Source organism: Ranitomeya imitator, chromosome 1, assembly GCF_032444005.1.
Source record: "Ranitomeya imitator isolate aRanImi1 chromosome 1, aRanImi1.pri, whole genome shotgun sequence".
Taxonomy (NCBI): domain Eukaryota; kingdom Metazoa; phylum Chordata; class Amphibia; order Anura; family Dendrobatidae; genus Ranitomeya; species Ranitomeya imitator.
Window position 1 is genome coordinate 1,072,729,043 of NC_091282.1, and position 20,164 is coordinate 1,072,749,206.

General features: G+C 41.9%; 1 protein-coding gene across 2 annotated transcripts in view; it reads right to left on the bottom strand.

The window, feature by feature from the left end:
- The window catches only part of SH3RF1 (SH3 domain containing ring finger 1), a 200,698-nt gene that overhangs the window by 57,208 nt on the left and 123,326 nt on the right, over nucleotides 1-20,164 (bottom strand). For both annotated transcript variants that reach the window (XM_069744207.1, XM_069744206.1), the window contains exon 3: nucleotides 19,211-19,486. In XM_069744207.1, the coding sequence (XP_069600308.1) occupies nucleotides 19,211-19,486 (276 nt within the window). The remainder of the gene's footprint in view (nucleotides 1-19,210; nucleotides 19,487-20,164) is intronic.

Here is a 20,164-nt window from a genome sequence, read left to right on the forward strand (position 1 = left end):
GCCAAGGTAAACGTACATAAAAGGTGCATAATCACCAGCAGCGTTAATTAGATATCAATGAGCGTGCCGAGCGTTAGCTGGCTGGAAACAGCTAGTGAGTCTATAAGGGGAAAATCTAAATCTATCGCTTTGTTACAAATATCTACCTCTCATGTCACCATTTCCTCAATGATGGCTATATCTTTATTATAGTATTTGCAGCACGTTGTTACTTAAAGTTTAGCTCCAGAACGTGGCTGGAAGAGTATAGCAGGCACTGCCCAAAGATATAAACTTCTTACCAAGCTGCTACATTCTGATGCCGACAACGGGCACACAACATGATGTCACGGGCAAGTGGTGCCAGCTGGGTCAACTAAAGAATATTCACCATGTGGAACAAACGCAATGGGAAAGGGTTGATTTGCAAAACCTCCCTAATAAGATCCAATGTAGTCCAACCGTCAGCTGGATTTCATCCAGTCATGTGTTGGTTGCCTGGGTTCATACATGAATAAATCAAGACCCCCAGGGTGCAAAACAAATCAGCTAACATGATAATACTATCCATTCTGGATTCTTATTTTATACTTCTGAAACTATCAGTGACTTGGGGATTAATAATGAGAAGAGCAACAACTCATCACATTAGAGGGTTCTTCAGTTAAGCCCACGTTCACACGTTCAGTATTTGGTCAGTTTTTACCTCAGTATTTGTAAGCCAAAACCAGGAGAAGAATAATCAGAGGAAATGTATAATAGAAACATATGCACCACTTCTGCATTTATCACCCACTCCTGGTTTTGGCTACAAATACTGAGGTAAAATACTGACCAAATACTGACATGTGAATGAGACCTAAATCAGTTTTGAAAACCATTTTTCTGTAAATACGTTTTTATAATATGAAGAGTTTTCCTAACATCAAAAATGGCCTTAAAGTGCTTCCCAAAAAAAGTGTTATTGACTAAGCCGGGATGTCATCCCACCAGGGTGATGACATGCCATTTCTCAGTCAGCGGCCTCAGGGCTCGGATGATCGCATGGACGTGAATCATCACTTCTCATGGGATGAAGTCCTGACCAGCTAATCTGTGTTCAGCAACCAGGTAATTGTGTCTCCTGCCAGAGACCACCAGGGTTCCTGGGGTTTGCAGAGTTTAGTATGACCTCTACATTTTATAACAATCCCTTCCCACTTCGTATCATTCAAAAAAGGGGACTTCAATAACGTCTCATATTAAAAATCAAACCGTTATTTATTTCAATGTAAAATACTGTATCATTTGGTAGATAAATTATATGTTTTAGCCCCGGGAGTAAATGCAGAAAGTGCTTATCCAGGGAGTTGGCCTGTTCATGGTCTATTGACTCACATGAAGACTTGGTCAGAAGCAAGAAGGCATTTAGCATCACATAAAGGAGGAAAATAAATTAAAAAACTGGGCTTCAGTTTATACCATCCCCCACCCCCGAAGGTATTCCTTCAGTCAGGCTATAATCATTTCTATGACCCATTAGGACCATCATGCCATATATGAAGCTAGGTAAGCACTACTCCTTAGGACTTTCCTGCCAACACTCTTGTTTTTTTGCTACAGTAAAATCTACTGCAAGTACTGAATGTGTGCACACCGGCTTAGGCAGCATTTTGGTAGATGTGTGTCCACGCTACACTCCAAATATAATGGTAGGTGATATAAAATAAGTGTGATCTGACATTACACTGCTACGTACGGACTGGCGCACGGCCTCTAAGCATTGCCTTTCCTTACGTGAACTATGATGTGGATTTAATGAAAATAAGCAGCAGCCCAAATAAGCAGATTGCCTGCCAAACTCCAGTGAGAAGCATGATAATATTTGTTTTGTATCATTATGGTATTATCAGCACGCTTACAATAAGCTGTTTACACAAAAGCAAACATATGGAAAGCAAGCAAACAGTAGACAGCGCACTGGGGGCAGTCACTCATTCACTATTACAGAAGAGAAGAGAACATGGACTGATATACAGTCATGGCCAAAAGCGTTAGCTCTCTTGAAATTGTTCCAGAAAATGAAGTATTTCTCCCAGAAAATTATGGCAATTACACATGTTTCATTATACACAAGTTTAATTCCTTTGTGTGTATTGGAAGAGGAAAAAAAAAAAAACAGAAAAGAAGGTACGTGGGACAGGGTGCCAACACTTTCAGCCACAGCTGTAAGTCAAGACGATATACTGGATTGCAACCACGGATTCATCAACGTAAAGGAAACCTGTCATCAGGATTTTGCTAAGTAAACTACAGGCATGGTCAGGTTGGCGCCGTTATACTGATTAAAATGAAATCTGGGGTGAAGAAATCCGCCTTGTGGTTATTGTTTAATCTTTGTCGGAAGTTTTCAGTTAGTTATATGCTCGTACTTCGGGGCGGCCTGTGTGCGGGTCTTTGTTTGGTACTTTGGCTCATTGTCTTCCTTGTGGGCTTAAATGACAGGACCCTGAACCTTCAGTGGTCTGCCTCCTATTTTAAATACTGCGCTGGCGCAGTTAGTATTATGACCTTTACCCACAAAAATGTAACTGCAGCACAATGGCGTCGGCAGCAGCTCCTGAGCAGTAACACCTATCGCTTGGTTGAGCAGCACTTGCGCAGATTGAGAGCATTGCTTGCAGATAAATGCTTCTGCACAAGCACAACTGCAAGCGCCATTTTGTTAGAGCAAAAATATTTGGCTTCAGCAAAATGGCGCTGGTGGCAGCACAATAGTAGAAGAATCTATCGCCAAGCAATAGATGCTACAGTGCAGGCACCACCACCATTTTGCATACAATATTAACTGCACAGTATTTAAAATACGAGGCAGGTCACTGAAGGTTCAGTGATCTAAGTCCACAAGGATGACAATGAGCCAAAGCGCCAAAGAAAGACCTGCCCCGAAGCATGAGAATCTCATTAACTCAAAACTGAAAACAAAGATTAACCACAAGATGGATTTCTTCAACCCAGATATGATTTTAATCAGTATAACGGTGCCAACCTGACCATGCCTGTAGTTTACTAGCAAAATCCTGATGCCCGATTCACTTTAATGAGTTTACCATGTATGTCCCCTGTGCCGGACACAGCTTGAGCATGGAGTAAAAGCAGAGTGTTGTCTACAGACTGTAAAATTCTTTGACTTTGTTCAGCATCTGTCCTCATTTTTTGCTGGTTGTCATGGCTAGAATGTATTGTAATCATCTTTAGGAAAATATTTTGTGGTCCAACGTGTCCGACACATGATGATCAGCTCATTTTGATACTGTACATGCTCCATATGGGGGTTTCAAGAAAACAAAATGCACTGGGTTCTCTGTTACTTGACAATGAACAGCAAGTGAATACAAGGAAAGAGGCAGAAGGATTGGGCAAAGAAATTAAAAACCTGGAAATGATCTCTCTCACAATTGTTTGGAACGACTGCTAGAAAAAATTAACAAAACATGCAAGGCCCCGCAATCAGACAATGTGGACATCCTTGCTGCCACAAATCTTCTCGAGTCTATGAAAAGCTATCCTCAGGAAACTGGAGACAAATTTAGTGAATATGAGTTCAATGCCAGGGAGTATGTGTCCAGATACAGATTACAGTGATGGGAAAAAATGGGAACGAAAATGAAATGTGCATCTTAGTAGATATGATAATGATGGATCAGCAGAAGAAGAGGTATCTCAGTAAACCTGAAAAGGTCAAGATGGAAACTTCCCTCCTCATTCTCTAATCTTTGAACTGACAAAACGGGCAGAGGGTTATTCACAGATTGGAAATCTGTTTTCTATCTTCAGTGAATTGATAACCATCCTTTCTAATGCACTAAATAAAAAAGTGCGAACATCTGGCTAAAATTTAGAACTAAGACCTGAATTATTATGACCAGGGGCCCATAATGCTGAGAAGACAACCCTGACATAGGTCTATTACATTAGGTTCCTTTAAATGTATAATTGTGTAATGGCTCAGGTGCCGGTGACACCAAAGTGACTAAAGCCCCACTGTAATGATCAGAGGAGCACTGCAGCCATGAGACATGGGACGGACAGGGATGCCGCCTTTTTGCTTTGCATGCATATTGCTATGTTATGCTAGCCAGAGGCAAGGACAACCCTGGACAGTAGAGCGTGTTTGTTCTTGCAGGATCCCGAGCAGCCGAGCACTATTGTCCTCTGTGAAACTACAAGTATGAAAGCTCCTAGGGCTGACTAAACCCAGCTTAGCACAAAGCCAGCTCCATATCTTGTGGAACGGGGTAGTGTGCCTTTTATGATGGCAGTGGAAATAGGGGGACCATCATGGTAACGGTACGGAGTCCTCACATTTACAGATCCACTATTGTCCTCTGTGAAACTACAAGTATGAGAGCTCCTAGGGCCGACTAAACCAAGTTTAGCACAAAGCCAGCTCCATATCTTGTGGAACGGGGTAGTGTGCCTTTTATGATGGCAGTGGAAATAGGGGGACCATCATGGTAACGGTACGGAGTCCTCACATTTATAGATCCACAAGGTGGAACTTCTGGAGAGGTTTTTACAGAGTGCATTGTCTCAGAGCCTGGTGAGACTATGGACAGGACGAAAGATACATGGCGACTGGTTGCAAGACATCAGCGTAGATAATCACACACAGACAGCTCTGCTTAGATACATAATGTGCTTGACCAGTGAAAAATATCGACAAATATAAAATCCATCATACATTTCCAGATAAAATGACTAGATATCTAAAGATAAGACTACAGATGATGCATGCTCGTTTTAGAGCCACAAGAGTGTATACGAATAATCCCATCTCCCATGAAGAAGAGGAACGGAGGGTCTAGTGGATGTGAGCAGACATACATTATGTAAATGGGGGAGAGGATTTGTGACATGTCTGTACAGCAATGTGGAGTATGTCAGTGCTATATAATAAATAAAGCCGAGATATTGATGACATGTAATTGAAAAGAATTCCATGTGGAGATGAGTCGGTAAAAGAAAAGCTGTGGATTTAGCCTAGCTTGTGTGGCAGTCACAAAACGACTAATCCCCCGTCTTGTGTCACTCAGATGGTCTCCGTTCCCGCTCTCCAATACTCAGGTTGTCACATAATAACATGTTCCCCGAGGAGCATATGTTGGCTAAGAAAGAAAGCCTTCCAAGTCGCGGCATATGAGGTATTGCTAAAGGCTTTATGGATTTACTGATGCGTATTTTCCAGAATGTGTTTTTACTTTGCCACAAGCCAACAAAAACCTGTTTGCTTTGGCATTCCAAGTTGGAAGAACATGAAAAGCTGCATCTTTTACACAAGTGTATGCCTACACTTACAAGCGTGCACCTAACTCAAATACGACTATATCCAAGCCAGACAAAATCCAATGATCACCTCATAAATCTGGATTTGTGTGTCCAGAAGGAATAATCTGCAGACGTCCACAGCTATTCTTCATCCTTCCTACCATGACAACACCTTATTTTACATGTATCTTTCTTAATGCAAGAATGTGACTTCATTTATTTCCATATGTTACAGGCAATAGATTTTACTGCACTGCGAAAGTCTAGTCACCTACGTACGGAGCGATGGAAACTGGAAGGCTCTGTTCACATCAGGTTTATCCTCCAACATGCCCCATAGGCCACCGTGCACTTAGCCTATCATACGGTCAGAGTGTCCCTATACAACACACTTGGCCAATATACGGTATGTATCGAAAAGCAACTCCTAAGCAAAGGGGCACAAATGTATACAATGGCCGCCGAATGCCATCACTTGGCATAATTCAAGAAATTTCCCCCAGCATACACATCTAAGGCTACGTTCACATTGGCGTTCCGCCAATGTGCGTCGCTGTTGCGCCGGCGACGCAGCGGCGACGCAGCGACGACGCGCCCCTATGTTTAACATAGGGGACACGTGCGTTTTTAGGGTGGCGTTTTTCAACACTTGCGTCGTTTCCGACGCTAGCGTCGGACGCAAGAAAATGCAACAAGTTGCATTTTCTGTGCGTCCGATTTTGGTCAAAAAACGACGCACGCGTCGCAAAACGCGCGCGTTTTTGCACGCGTTTGCGCGCGTTTTTTCGTGCGTCGCGCGTTGCGTCGCCGACGCAGGGCGGCGCAACGCTAGTGTGAACGTAGCCTAACGTGGGGCCCGAAAAGGGCCCACACAGGGGAACCAAAGGTAAAGAGGCTCTCTTCCATTTCCAGAGCAGGTGGAATTATGCATTATGATGAGCTCTTGGGCTGAAAAGGGCCCATGTAATGTTCTTGCACAGGGGCCCTTTTTTATCAGTGTCCACCAACGATGAGATATAATTATACCCTGCATCGGATCGCTGCAAATAATGCATACATTAACTCCATAATTGCTATGTAAGCAAAAATCATAGTTAATATTTTTTATCAAAAAGTGTAAAAGCCATCCAACCACTTTACGGTGTACCTCAATAACTCATACATACCCTCCAGTCTCGGGTAGAAAACCAAAGAATCCCCGCAGCGCATAGTGCGTGTTCTGGGGAATTCAGGAGTCAGTGGTCACACAGAACGACTGTAGACTTAGGATTTACTCCGGACAACTTCTTCAAGCAAGTCCACCAAGCTAATGCATGACTCTAGTCATAAGATTGATCTAAGAATAAATATCTTGTAGACATTTAGGTGGTCCTTCACGTTGACCCATAACGTAGAGTGGTCAAAGCCTTTCCATGCACCAACACACCTAAACTAACTGAATAAATAGGTAGAACTTTCTATAGCGCCACAGTCAATAAATAAAGGATTTTTATGACCTGAAACATGTTCACTTATGATGTCTGTTCCAGTTTGGATTCACGTTTCTGTGTCATGGTGAGACACAAAGAGTTACAGTTCAGTTACCATATGCAAAATGTCCTAAAGGAAGTTCACATGAATGCCGTGTGGGTGGCTTACGAACAATAATATCACTGAAAATCAGGATATCCAGCCAAGAAGTAACTTGTACACGCTTGCATAGTGTTTGGAATAAATGGGGTATTAGCATCTATTTTTCATGTTACTGTAAACTGAAAAATAACACATGAAAGACGCGTCAGCAGGTGTGTCACAGCATCAAAAAGGCTGAAATTGCTGTCCTAAGGGGTTCTTGTTCTCTCTTTTACTGTGTGTGCATGTACGTTATTTATAAGAATTACTAAGAGCAGTCCTAAGAGACAATTGTTTCAACCTAATTGTTCGCTCTCATCCATCACTATAGTAATTCCCATTTCTGGTGGGCTGAGGTGTACCAGAAATTCCTATTCCCTGCAGCATAGCTTGAGGTGATCCAGAATGTGACATTTCCTCTAGTCACTTCTCTAAGATCAAGTCTACCCAAGAGCTTAACCTCTTCAAGGAAACATAAAATTACAAAAAACTATTCTATTTCAAAGCACAACACAAAAATACAAAGACGTAAAAAGGTAACAAAACAAGCACCTCAATAACTAATATTTTATTTTAACGCCCCCTTCCTGAGCTTAGGCTATGTGAATAAAAGTTTTAGGACTTCAGGGGTTGTCTGGTCACTGCAACATGAAGTCAACAGGGATCCAATACTTTGCACCCCACCAAACAGTTGTCATTGTCTCGGCAACAGCGATGCTCTATTCAATTTGCGGAAAGGCTCCTATTCTAAACTGTTCTGCGGTACCCATCAGCGGCAACTACACATGGAATGGAGCAGCACATTACAGCTCTGTTGAAAGTGTTTACATCTGACCGCTACCAGAGCAAATGACAGCTGATTGGTTGGGGTCATAGACTTGGGCACCAACCTGATATTAATGAACTACTCGGTGGATAGGTCATAAATATGCTGTAACTTGACAACCAATTTAATGGGGTATTTCGGCTAAAATCAATCATATCATATCCGCAGTTTGCTCAACTGTTTCTATAATTCCCTTAAACTTAGAGAACTGAAAAACACTAATTAAGGCAACCAAGTACATTTATGTCAGCAGCAGACACAGAATGAAGTGGTCCGGTTCATCCTTGACAGCTACTTTACTGTATTTAGATGCCACACTGCACTCATGTGGAATATTGGGCTTGGATCTACAATCTATGATCACGTGATCGTGGGGGTCCCAACAGTCAGCTGTTAATCACCTGCAGATAGATGTAAATATCCATTGTGGGACATTGACGGAACAAAACTACAATAGAGCTGATGTACTGTGTTCAGTCCAGATTGTCTGATCACATTCAGCTCATTCATCACAAGTCACCCAGGTCACGTGGCATGAAAATAGTCACAGCAATCCGCATCAATGAAAGTCAATTTGACGTTGGTGCAGACTGAGAAAAGGAAGCCCTACCACAGCCAGAACTACAATACAAACCTCTATGTATAAGAGCAAGAGCAAACCATGAAAGAGAAGAATTATTTCTCCATCCAAAATTGCTAAGCCAGCCCCATTCTCTGTCACAGCTGATGTATAGGCGGAGAGAGCAGTGAAGGGGGCTGGCTCAGCTATCTTGACTAGCCGCCTAACAACAATAATTTTGAGCTAGAGAACCTTTTTAATCATTAGAACAGCAAATAGTTTGTAATGTTATTCAATGCTTGACGAAGCATGAAAGGAGCAGACATTTATGGCATATCCACAGGGTACTCTATCTCCAGAATGGGGAGTCCCAGTCTGACTGGTGCCTAACCTGCAATGACTGGAGAGTTAGCCAAGCATGTGGCACTCTCCGCTATGGGGAGGGATGAGTGCTTTACTCCTTAAGAAACAGTGTTGCTATCCTACATGACCAGACTGTTGCTATCCTACATGACCAGAGTGCTGCTATCCTTCATGACCAGAGTACTGCTATCCTGCATGACCAGAGTACTGCTATCCTGCATGACCAGAGTACTGCTATCCTGCATGACCAGAGTGCTGCTATCCTTCATGACCAGAGTACTGCTATCCTACACGACCAGAGTGCTGCTATCCTAAATAACCAGAGTGCTGCTATCCTTCATGACCAGAGTACTGCTATCCTGCATGACCAGAGTACTGCTATCCTGCATGACCAGAGTGCTGCTATCCTTCATGACCAGAGTACTGCTATCCTACACGACCAGAGTGCTGCTATCCTAAATAACCAGAGTGCTGCTATCCTAAATAACCAGAGTGCTGCTTTCCTACATGACCAGAGTACTAAAAGACAGAGGCACAACACCTCACGATACAAAGCAGTCCAAAGTATATATATAAAAGATATAAATTTTATTGAGAATTACAAAATGCAGGAGAACGTGGCAACAACAATAAAATCACATAAGGAAAACGTTAAAAGGAAACGCTAAAGGTCGGCAGCATACCGACTGGGCCGCATGTAACATAAGTGTACTTCAGAAAAAGGCATTAAACTGATAGCAACACCCCATATATGTATACAGTTAGGTCCATATATATTTGGACAGAGACAACATTTTTCTAATTTTGGTTATAGACATTACCACAATGAATTTTAATCAAAACAATTCAGATGCAGTTGAAGTTCAGACTTTCAGCTTTCATTTGAGGGTATCCACATTAAAATTGGATGAAGGGTTTAGGAGTTTCAGCTCCTTAACATGTGCCACCCTGTTTTTAACCCCTTTCTGCCATTAGACGTACTATTGCGTCCATGTGGGGTGGGCTTTACTTCCCAAGGACGCAATAGTACGTCATATGCGATCGGCAGCGCTCACGGGGGGAGCGCCGCCGATCGCGGCCGGGTGTCAGCTGCCTATCGCAGCTGACATCCGGCACTATGTGCCAGGAGCGGTCAAAGACCGCCCCCGGCACATTAACCCCCAGCACACCGCGATCAAAGATGATCGCGATGTGCCGGCGGTGCAGGGAAGCTTCCCGCAGGGAGGGGGCTCCCTGCGGGCTTCCCTGAGCCCCCCGCAGCAACGCGATGTGATCGCGTTGCTGCGAGGGTCTTACCTCCCTCCCTCCCTGCTCCAGGCCCGGATCCAAGATGGCCGCGGATCCGGGTCCTGCAGGGAGGGAGGTGGCTTCACAGAGCCTGCTCAGAGCAGGCACTGTGAAGCAGCCTGCACTCCTATCAGATCGGTGATCTGACAGAGTGCTGTGCAAACTGTCAGATCACCGATCTGTGATGTCCCCCCCTGGGACAAAGTAAAAAAGTAAAAAAAAAATATTTCAAATGTGTAAAAAAAAATTAAAAAAAATATTCCAAAATAATGAAAAAAAAAATAATATTATTCCCATAAATACATTTCTTTATCTAAATAAAAAAAACAAAACAATAAAAGTACACATATTTAGTATCGCCGCGTCCGTAACGGCCCGACCTATAAAACTGGCCCAGTAGTTAACCCCTTCAGTAAACACCGTGAGAAAAAAAAAAAAAAAACGAGGCAAAAAACAACGCTTTATTATCATACCGGCGAACAAAAAGTGGAATAACACGCGATCAAAAAGATGGATATAAATAACCATGGTACCGCTGAAAGCGTCATCTTGTCCCGCAAAAAACAAGCTGCCATACAGCATCATCAGCAAAAACATAAAAAAGTTATAGTCCTGAGAATAAAGCGATGCAAAAATAATTATTTTTTCCGTAAAATAGTTTTTATCGTATAAAAGCGCCAAAACATAAAAAAATGATATAAATGAGGTGTCTCTGTAATCGTACTGACCCGAAGAATAAAACTGCTTTATCAATTTTACCAAACGCGGAACGCTATAAACGCCTCCCCCAAAAGAAATTCATGAATAGCTGTTTTTTGGTCATTCTTCCTCACAAAAATCGGAATAAAAAGCGATCAAAAAATAAATGTCACGTGCCTGAAAATGTTACCAATAAAATCGTCATCTCGTCCCGCAAAAAACAAGACCTCACATGACTCTGTGGACCAAAATATGGAATAAATTATAGCTCTCAAAATGTGGTAACGCAAAAAATATTTTTTGCAATAAAAAGCGTCTTTCAGTGTGTGACGGCTGCCAATCATAAAAATCCGCTAAAAAACCCGCTATAAAAGTAAATCAAACCCCCCTTCATCAACCCCTTAGTTAGGGAAAAATTACAAAAATGTATTTATATCCATTTTCCCGTTAGGGCTAGGGTTAGGGCTAGGGTTAGGGCTAGGGTTAGGGCTAGGGTTGGGGCTAGGGTTAGGGCTAGGGTTAGGGCTAGGGTTAGGGTTGGGGCTACAGTTAGGGTTGGGGCTACAGTTAGGGTTGGGGCTAAAGTTAGGGTTAGGGTTTAGATTACATTTACAGTTGGGAATAGGGTTGGGATTAGGGGTGTGTCAGGGTTAGGGGTGTGGTTAGAGTTACCGTTGGAATTAGGGTTAGGGGTGTGTTTGGATTAGGGCTTCAGTTATAATTGGAGGGTTTCCACTGTTTAGGCACATCAGGGGCTCTCCAAACACGACATGGCGTCCGATCTCAATTCCAGCCAATTCTGCGTTGAAAAAGTAAAACAGTGCTCCTTCCCTTCCGAGCTCTCCCGTGTGCCCAAACAGGGGTTTGCCCCAACATATGGGGTATTAGCGTACTCAGGACAAATAGGACAACAACTTTTGGGGTCCAATTTCTCCTGTTACCCTTGGGAAAAAACAAACTAGGGGCTAAAAAATAATTTTTGTGGGAAAAAAAAAAAGATTTTTTATTTTCACGGCTCTGCGTTATAAACTGTAGTGAAACACTTGGGGGTTCAAAGTTCTCCCAACACATCTAGATGAGTTCCCTGGGGGGTCTAGTTTCCAATATGGGGTCACTTGTGGGGGGTTTCTACTGTTTAGGTACATTAGGGGCTCTGCAAACGCAATGTGACGCCTGCAGACTATTCCATCTAAGTCTGCATTCCAAATGGCACTCCTTCCCTTCCGAGCCCTCCCATGCGCCCAAACGGTGGTTCCCTCCACATATGGGGTATCAGCGTACTCAGGACAAATTGGACAACAACTTTTGGGGTCGAATTTCTCCTCTTACCCTCGGGAAAATACAAAACTGGGGGCTAAAAAATAATTTGTGGGAAAAAATTTTTGTTTTATTTTTACGGCTCTGCATTATAAACTTCTGTGAAGCCCTTGGTGGGTCAAAGCGCTCACCACACATCTAGATAAGTTCCTTAGGGGGTCTACTTTCCAAAATGGTGTCACTTGTGAGGGGTTTCTACTGTTTAGGTACATTAGGGGCTCTGCAAACGCAATGTGACACCTGCAGACCATTCCATCTAAGTCTGCATTCCAAATGGAGCTCCTTCCCTTCCGAGCCCTCCCATGCGCCCAAACAGTGGTTCCCCCCCACTTATGGGGTATCAGCGCACTCACGACAAATTGGACAACAAATTTTGGGGTCCAATTTCTCCTGTTACCCTCGGGAAAATACAAAACTGGGGGCTAAAAAATAATTTTTGTGGGAAAAAATGTTTGTTTTATTTTTACGGCTCTGCATTATAAACTTCTGTGAAGCCCTTGGTGGGTCAAAGCGCTCACCACACATCTAGATAAGTTCCTTAGGGGGTCTACTTTCCAAAATGGTGTCACTTGTGGGGGGTTTCAATGTTTAGGCACATCAGTGGCTCTCCAAACGCAACATGGCGTCCCATCTCAATTCCTGTCAATTTTGCATTGAAAAGTCAAACGGCGCTCCTTCCCTTCCGAGCTCTCCCATGCGCCCAAACAGTGGTTTACCCCCACATATGGGGTATCAGCGTACTCAGGACAAATTGTACAACAACTTTTGGGGTCCAATTTCTTCTCTTACCCTTGGGAAAATAAAAAATTGGGGGCGAAAAGATAATTTTTGTGAAAAAATATGATTTTTTATTTTTACGGTTCTCCATTATAAACTTCTGTGAAGCACTTGGTGGGTCAAAGTGCTCACCTCACCTCTAGATAAGTTCCTTAGGGGGTCTACTTTCCAAAATGGTGTCACTTGTGGGGGGTTTCAATGTTTAGGCACATCAGTGGCTCTCCAAACGCAACATGGCGTCCCATCTCAATTCCTGTCAATTTTGCATTGAAAAGTCAAACGGCGCTCCTTCCCTTCCGAGCTCTCCCATGCACCCAAACAGTGGTTTACCCCCACATATGGGGTATCAGTGTACTGAGGACAAATTGTACAACAACTTTTGGGGTCCATTTTCTCCTGTTACCCTTGGTAAAATAAAACAAATTGGAGCTGAATTAAATTTTTTGTGAAAAAAAGTTAAATGTTCATTTTTATTTAAACATTCCAAAAATTCCTGTGAAGCACCAGAAGGGTTAATAAACTTCTTGAATATGCTTTTGAGCACCATGAGGGGTGCAGTTTTTAAAATGGTGTCACACTTGGGTATTTTCTATCATATAGACCCCTCAAAATGACTTCAAATGAGATGTGGTCCCTAAAAAAAAATGGTGTTGTAAAAATGAGAAATTGCTGGTCAACTTTTAACCCTTATAACTCCCTAACAAAAAAAAAATTTTGGTTCCAAAATTGTGCTGATGTAAAGTAAACATGTGGGAAATGTTACTTATTAAGTATTTTGTGGGACATATATCTGTGATTTAATTGCATAAAAATTCAAAGTTGGAAAATTGCGAAATTTTCATAATTTTCGCCAAATTTCAGTTTTTTTCACAAATAAACGCAAGTACTATCAAAGAATTTTTACCATTGTCATGAAGTACAATATGTCACGAGAAAACAATGTCAGAATCACTGGAATCCATTTAAGCGTTCCAGAGTTATAACCTCATAAAGGGACAGTGGTCAGAATTGTAAAAATTGGCCCGGTCATTAACGTGCAAACCACCCTTGGGGGTAAAGGGGTTAAAGGGACCAAAAGTAATTGGACAGATTCAATAATTTTAAATAAAATGTTCATTTTTAGTACTTGGGTTGAAAACCTTTGTTGGCAATGACTGCCTGAAGTGTTGAACTCATGGACATCACCAGACGCTGTGTTTCCTCCTTTTTGATGCTCTGCCAGGCCTTCACTGCTGTGGTTTTCAGTTGCTGTTTGTTTGTGGGCCTTTCTGTCTGAAGTTTAGTCTTTAACAAGTAAAATGCATGCTCAATTGGGTTAAGATCCAGTGACTGACTTGGCCATTCAAGAATATTCCACTTCTTTGCTTTAATAAACTCCTGGGTTGCTTTGACTTTATGTTTTGGGTCATGGTCCATCTGTAGTATGAAACGACGACCAATCAGTTTGGCTGCATTTGGCTGGATCTGAGCACACAGTATGTCTCTGAATACCTCAGAATTCATTCGGCTGCTTCTGTCCTGTGTCACATCATCAATAAACACTAGTGACCCAGTGCCACTGGCATCCATGCATGCCCAAGCCATCACACTGCCTCAGCCGTGTTTTACAGATGATGTGGTATGCTTTGTGATCATGAGATGTACCACGCCTTCACCATACTTTTCTCTTTCCATCATTCTGGTAGAGGTTGATCTTGGCTTCATCTGTCCAAAAAATGTTCTTCCAGAACTTTGCTGGCTTTTTTAGATGTTTTTTAGCAAAGTCCAGTCTAGCCTTTTTATTCTTGATGCTTATGAGTGGCTTGCACCGTGCAGTGAACCCTCTGTATTTACTTTCATGCAGTCTTCTCTTTATGGTAGATGTGGATATTGATACGCCGACCTCCTGGAGAGTGTTGGTCACTTGGTCGGCTGTTGTGAAGGGGTTTCTCTTCACCATGGAGATTATTCTGTGATCATCCACCACTGTTGTCTTCCGTGGGCGCCCAGGTCTTTTTGCATTGATGAGTTCACCAGTGCTTTCTTTCTTTCTCAGGATGTACCAAACTGTAGATTTTGCCACTCCTAATATTGTAGCAATTTCTCGGATGGGTTTTTTCTGTTTTCGCAGCTTTAGGATGGCTTGTTTCACCTGCATGGAGAGCTCCTTTGACCGCATGTTTACTGCACAGAAAAACCTTCCAAATGCAAGCACCACACCTCAAATTAACTCCAGGCCTTTTATCTGCTTAATTGAAAATGACGTAATGAAGGGATTGCCCACACCTGTCCATGAAATAGCCTTGGAGTCAATTGTCCAATTACTTTTGGTCCCTTTAAAAACAGGGTGGCACATGTTAAGGAGCTGAAACTCCTAAACCCTTCATCCAATTTTAATGTGGATACCCTCAAATGAAAGCTGAAAGTCTGAACTTCAACTGCATCTGAATTGTTTTGTTTAAAATTCATTGTGGTAATGTCTATAACCAAAATTAGAAAAATGTTGTCTCTGTCCAAATATATATGGACCTAACTGTATATATATAAATCTCTCTCCACATAAAGTATATCACAGAGAATATGGACACATATGATGTGAGATATAGATCCACAAAGCATAGAGGTGTATATAATATGGACCTAATAGTCCCACCTCCAGCTGCTTAATGGTCGTGCTAAATACAACAATGCGATATACAAAGAGTACATTATTACCTGACGAAGGTGCCCACCGAAACGCGCGTTGGGCGGATTCCCTGGGCCATCCCTGTATCCCCAATCCACAGGTAATAATGTACTCTTTGTATATCGCATTGTTGTATTTAGCACGACCATTAAGCAGCTGGAGGTGGGACTATTAGGTCCATATTATATACACCTCTATGCTTTGTGGATCTATATCTCACATCATATGTGTCCATATTCTATGTGATATACTTTATGTGGAGAGAGATTTATATATATATACATATATGGGGTGTTGCTATCAGTTTAATGCCTTTTTCTGAAGTACACTTATGTTACATGCGGCCCAGTCGGTATGCTGCCGACCTTTAGCGTTTCCTTTTAACGTTTTCCTTATGTGATTTTATTGTTGTTGCCACGTTCTCCTGCATTTTGTAATTCTCAATAAAATTTATATCTTTTATATATATACTTTGGACTGCTTTGTATCGTGAGGTGTTCTGCCTCTGTCTTTTTGTATCCCACAGCAACGATTGTCCATATTGTGTCCATAACATTGGTGTAAAATATTATCTTTTATTTCTCTTTGGGTATACTATTGATATCTAACCAATGTTTTTCATTAGTTTTTGTTATGACCAGAGTACTGCTATCCTGCATGACCAGAGTGCTGCTATCCTACATGACCAGAGTGCTGCTATCCTGCATGACCAGAGTGCTGCTATCCTACATGACCAGAGTACTGCTATCCTACATGACCAGAGTACTGCTATCCTACATGACCAGAGTACTGCTATCCTACATGACCAGAGTACTGCTATCCTATGTGACCAGAGTGCTGCTATCCTACATGACCAGAGTACTGCTATCCTACATGACCAGAGTACTGCTATCCTACATGACCAGAGTACTGCTATCCTACATGACCAGAGTACTGCTATCCTATGTGACCAGAGGGCTGCTACCCTAGATGACCAGAGTGCTGCTATCCTACATGACCAGAGTGCTGCTATCCTACATGACCAGAGAGTTGCTATCCTACATGACCAGAGTACTGCTATCCTACATGACCAGAGTACTGCTATCCTATGTGACCAGAGTGCTGCTATCCTACATGACCAGAGTACTGCTATCCTGCATGACCAGAGTGCTGCTATCCTACATGACCAGAGTTGCTATCCTACATGACCAGAGTGCTGCTATCCTACATGACCAGAGTGCTGCTATCCTGCATGACCAGAGTGCTGCTATCCTACATGAACAGAGTACTGCTATCCTACATGACCAGAGTACTGCTATCCTACATGACCAGAGTACTGCTATCCTACATGACCAGAGTACTGCTATCCTATGTGACCAGAGTGCTGCTATCCTACATGACCAGAGTACTGCTATCCTACATGACCAGAGTACTGCTATCCTACATGACCAGAGTACTGCTATCCTACATAACCAGAGTACTGCTATCCTATGTGACCAGAGGGCTGCTACCCTAGATGACCAGAGTGCTGCTATCCTACATGACCAGAGAGTTGCTATCCTACATGACCAGAGTGCTGCTATCCTACATGACCAGAGTGCTGCTATCCTACATGACCAGAGAGTTGCTATCCTACATGACCAGAGTGCTGCTATCCTACATGACCAGAGTACTGCTATCCTACATGACCAGAGTACTGCTATCCTATGTGACCAGAGTGCTGCTATCCTACATGACCAGAGTACTGCTATCCTACATGACCAGAGTACTGCTATCCTACATGACCAGAGTACTGCTATCCTACATGACCAGAGTACTGCTATCCTATGTGACCAGAGGGCTGCTACCCTAGATGACCAGAGTGCTGCTATCCTACATGACCAGAGAGTTGCTATCCTACATGACCAGAGTGCTGCTATCCTACATGACCAGAGTGCTGCTATCCTACATGACCAGAGTTGCTATCCTACATGACCAGAGTGCTGCTATCCTACATGACCAGAGTACTGCTATCCTACATGACCAGAGTACTGCTACCCTACATGACCAGAGTGCTGCTATCCTACATGACCAGAGTACTGCTATCCTGCATGACCAGAGTACTGCTACCCTACATGACCAGAGTGCTGCTATCCTACATGACCAGAGTGCTGCTATCCTACATGACCAGAGTGCTGCTATCCTACATGACCAGAGTGCTGCTATCCTACATGACCAGAGTGTTACTATCCTACATGACCAGAAGGCTGCTATCCTACATCACTAGAGTGCTGCTATTCTACATGACCAGAGTGTTGTTCTCCTACATGACCAGAGAGTCCACTAACGACTGGAGCTAATTTTTCATTCAAAAGTCAAATGGCGCTCCTTCCCTTCCGAGCTTTGCCGTGTGCCCAAACAGTGGTTTACCCCCACATATGAGGTATCTGTGTACTCAGGAGAAATTGCCCAACAAACTTTAGGATCCATTTTATCCTGTTGCCCATGTGAAAATGAAAAAATTGAGGCTAAAAGAAATTTTTTGTGAAAAAAAAGTACTTTTTCATTTTTACAGATCAATTTGTGAAGCACCTGGGGGTTCAAAGTGCTCACTATGCATCTAGATAGGTTCCTTGGGGGGTCTAGTTTCCAAAATGGGGTCATTTGTGGGGGAACTCCAATCTCTAGGCACACAGGGGCTCTCCAAACGCGATTTTTTCCTTCCATGTTGCTTCTGCTGCTGTGAAGCACCTGAAGGGTTAATAAACTTCTTGAATGTGGTTTTGAGCACCTTGAGGGGTGCAGTTTATAGAATGGTGTCACTTTTGGGTATTTTCAGCCATATAGACCCCTCAAACTGACTTCAAATGTGAGGTGGTGCCTAAAAAAAATGGTTTTGCTGTAAAAATGAGATATCACTGGTCAATTTTTAACCCTTATAACTTCCTAGCAAAAAAAAATTTTGTTTCCAAAATTGTGCTGATGTAAAGTAGACATGTGGGTAATGTTATTTATTAACTATTTTGTGTCACATAACTCTCTGGTTTAACAGAATAAAAATTCAAAATTTGAAAATTGCGAAATTTTAAACATTTTTTCCCAAATTTCCATTTTTTTCACAAATAAACGCAAAAATTATCGACCTAAATTTACCACTAACATGAAGCCTAATATGTCACGAAAAAACAATCTCAGAACCGTTAAGGACCCGTTGAAGCGTTCCCGAGTTATTGCCTCATAAAGGGACACTGGTCAGAATTGCAAAAAATGGCCAGGTCTATAAGGTCAAAATAGGCTGGGTCATGAAGGGGTTAAATTTATAGCTTATTATTCTATAAAAATGCATACTAAATAGCGAGATGGGTTCCCTATTTTGTTGTAGTCCTTTTGATAATGATCTGGCTATGCCAATATTTTAGATTGGTGTCGGCAGTGTTTTTTTTTTCCATTTCATTAATTCATTTCTTTTGTTTTCCAATGATTACGGTATATATTGTTGAAATTTTGAATAAACTCATTCATTTTACCAAATAGGGTAATGGGAAATGGCGAAAAAATCCACTTTAGGTGAAATAATGAAGAAAAATACGCAATTCTGCTATTGCTTTTGAGTTTCGTTTTTACAGCATTAATTTTGCAGTAAAATTGACTTGTCAACAGGATTCTTCACATTTGTAAAAATAATTAGAAAGTGTCCAACCTCAAATAACTCAATGTAGTGCCTACAGCATAATTTGCGTGTCAATATATGTTTTGTCTATCAATTCAAAACTCAGATTACTTGAATCAGATCTGAAGAACTTTACTAGACGTTCGTGAACCATCACTATTCTCTAGAGATGGGCTATCCAACTTTTCTTACCTTTGAAAAGGGTAAGCAGTCCTTGTCAGCTTCCTTGTCTTTCACTTCAAAGTCGTAAAGTGCTTTACATTGAGGAGGAGGTTGAGGTAAAGGCTTTATAGTCTGCACAAAGTTGGTTGGGAAGAAGCCATGGACTCCATTAATTTCTCCATGGAACCAATTTTCATCAACCTGTCGGCGAAGGACAATGATGTCACCTTTGTTGAATTTCAGATCCCCTGGTTCTTTGCCTTCGTAGTTGTACAAAGCTTTGGCACATGGTAACTGAGGTACACCCTGAAAACAAAAATACATATCATCATTAACAGCATTTTTATAATTGACATCAAAGAGAATGTATCATCCCCCCAAAAAGATAAAATAATCCTAAAATCTTGCAGTTTTCACCATAGCCAATCAGTCTTGTAATAATCTGCCACTTTCAATTCTGTAGTGTTCACTTTTCAGCAATCTCATTATTAACACAGACAGGATTACAATGACTGGTAACACCTACATACACGGGGGAAAATAAGTATTTGATACACTGCCGATTTTGCACGTTTTCCCACCTACAAAGAATGGAGAGGTCTGTAATTTTTATCGCAGCTACACTTCAACTGTGAGAGATAGATTCTAATAAAAAAAAAAAATTGAAAATCACATGTTATGATTTTTACATAATTAATTTGCATGTTATTGCATGTAATAAGTATTTGATACAAAAGAAAAGCAGAACTTAATATTTGGTACAGAAACCTTTGTTTGCAATGACAGAGGTTTCCTATAGTTCTAGACCAGGTTTACACACTGCAGCAGCAATTTTGGCCCACTCCTCCATACAGATCTTCTCCAGATCTTTCAAGTTTTGGGGCTGTCACTGAGCAACATTTAGTTTCACCTTCCTCCAAACATTTTCTATTGGGTTCATATCTGGAGACTGGCTAGGCCACTACAGGACCTTGCTTCTTACAG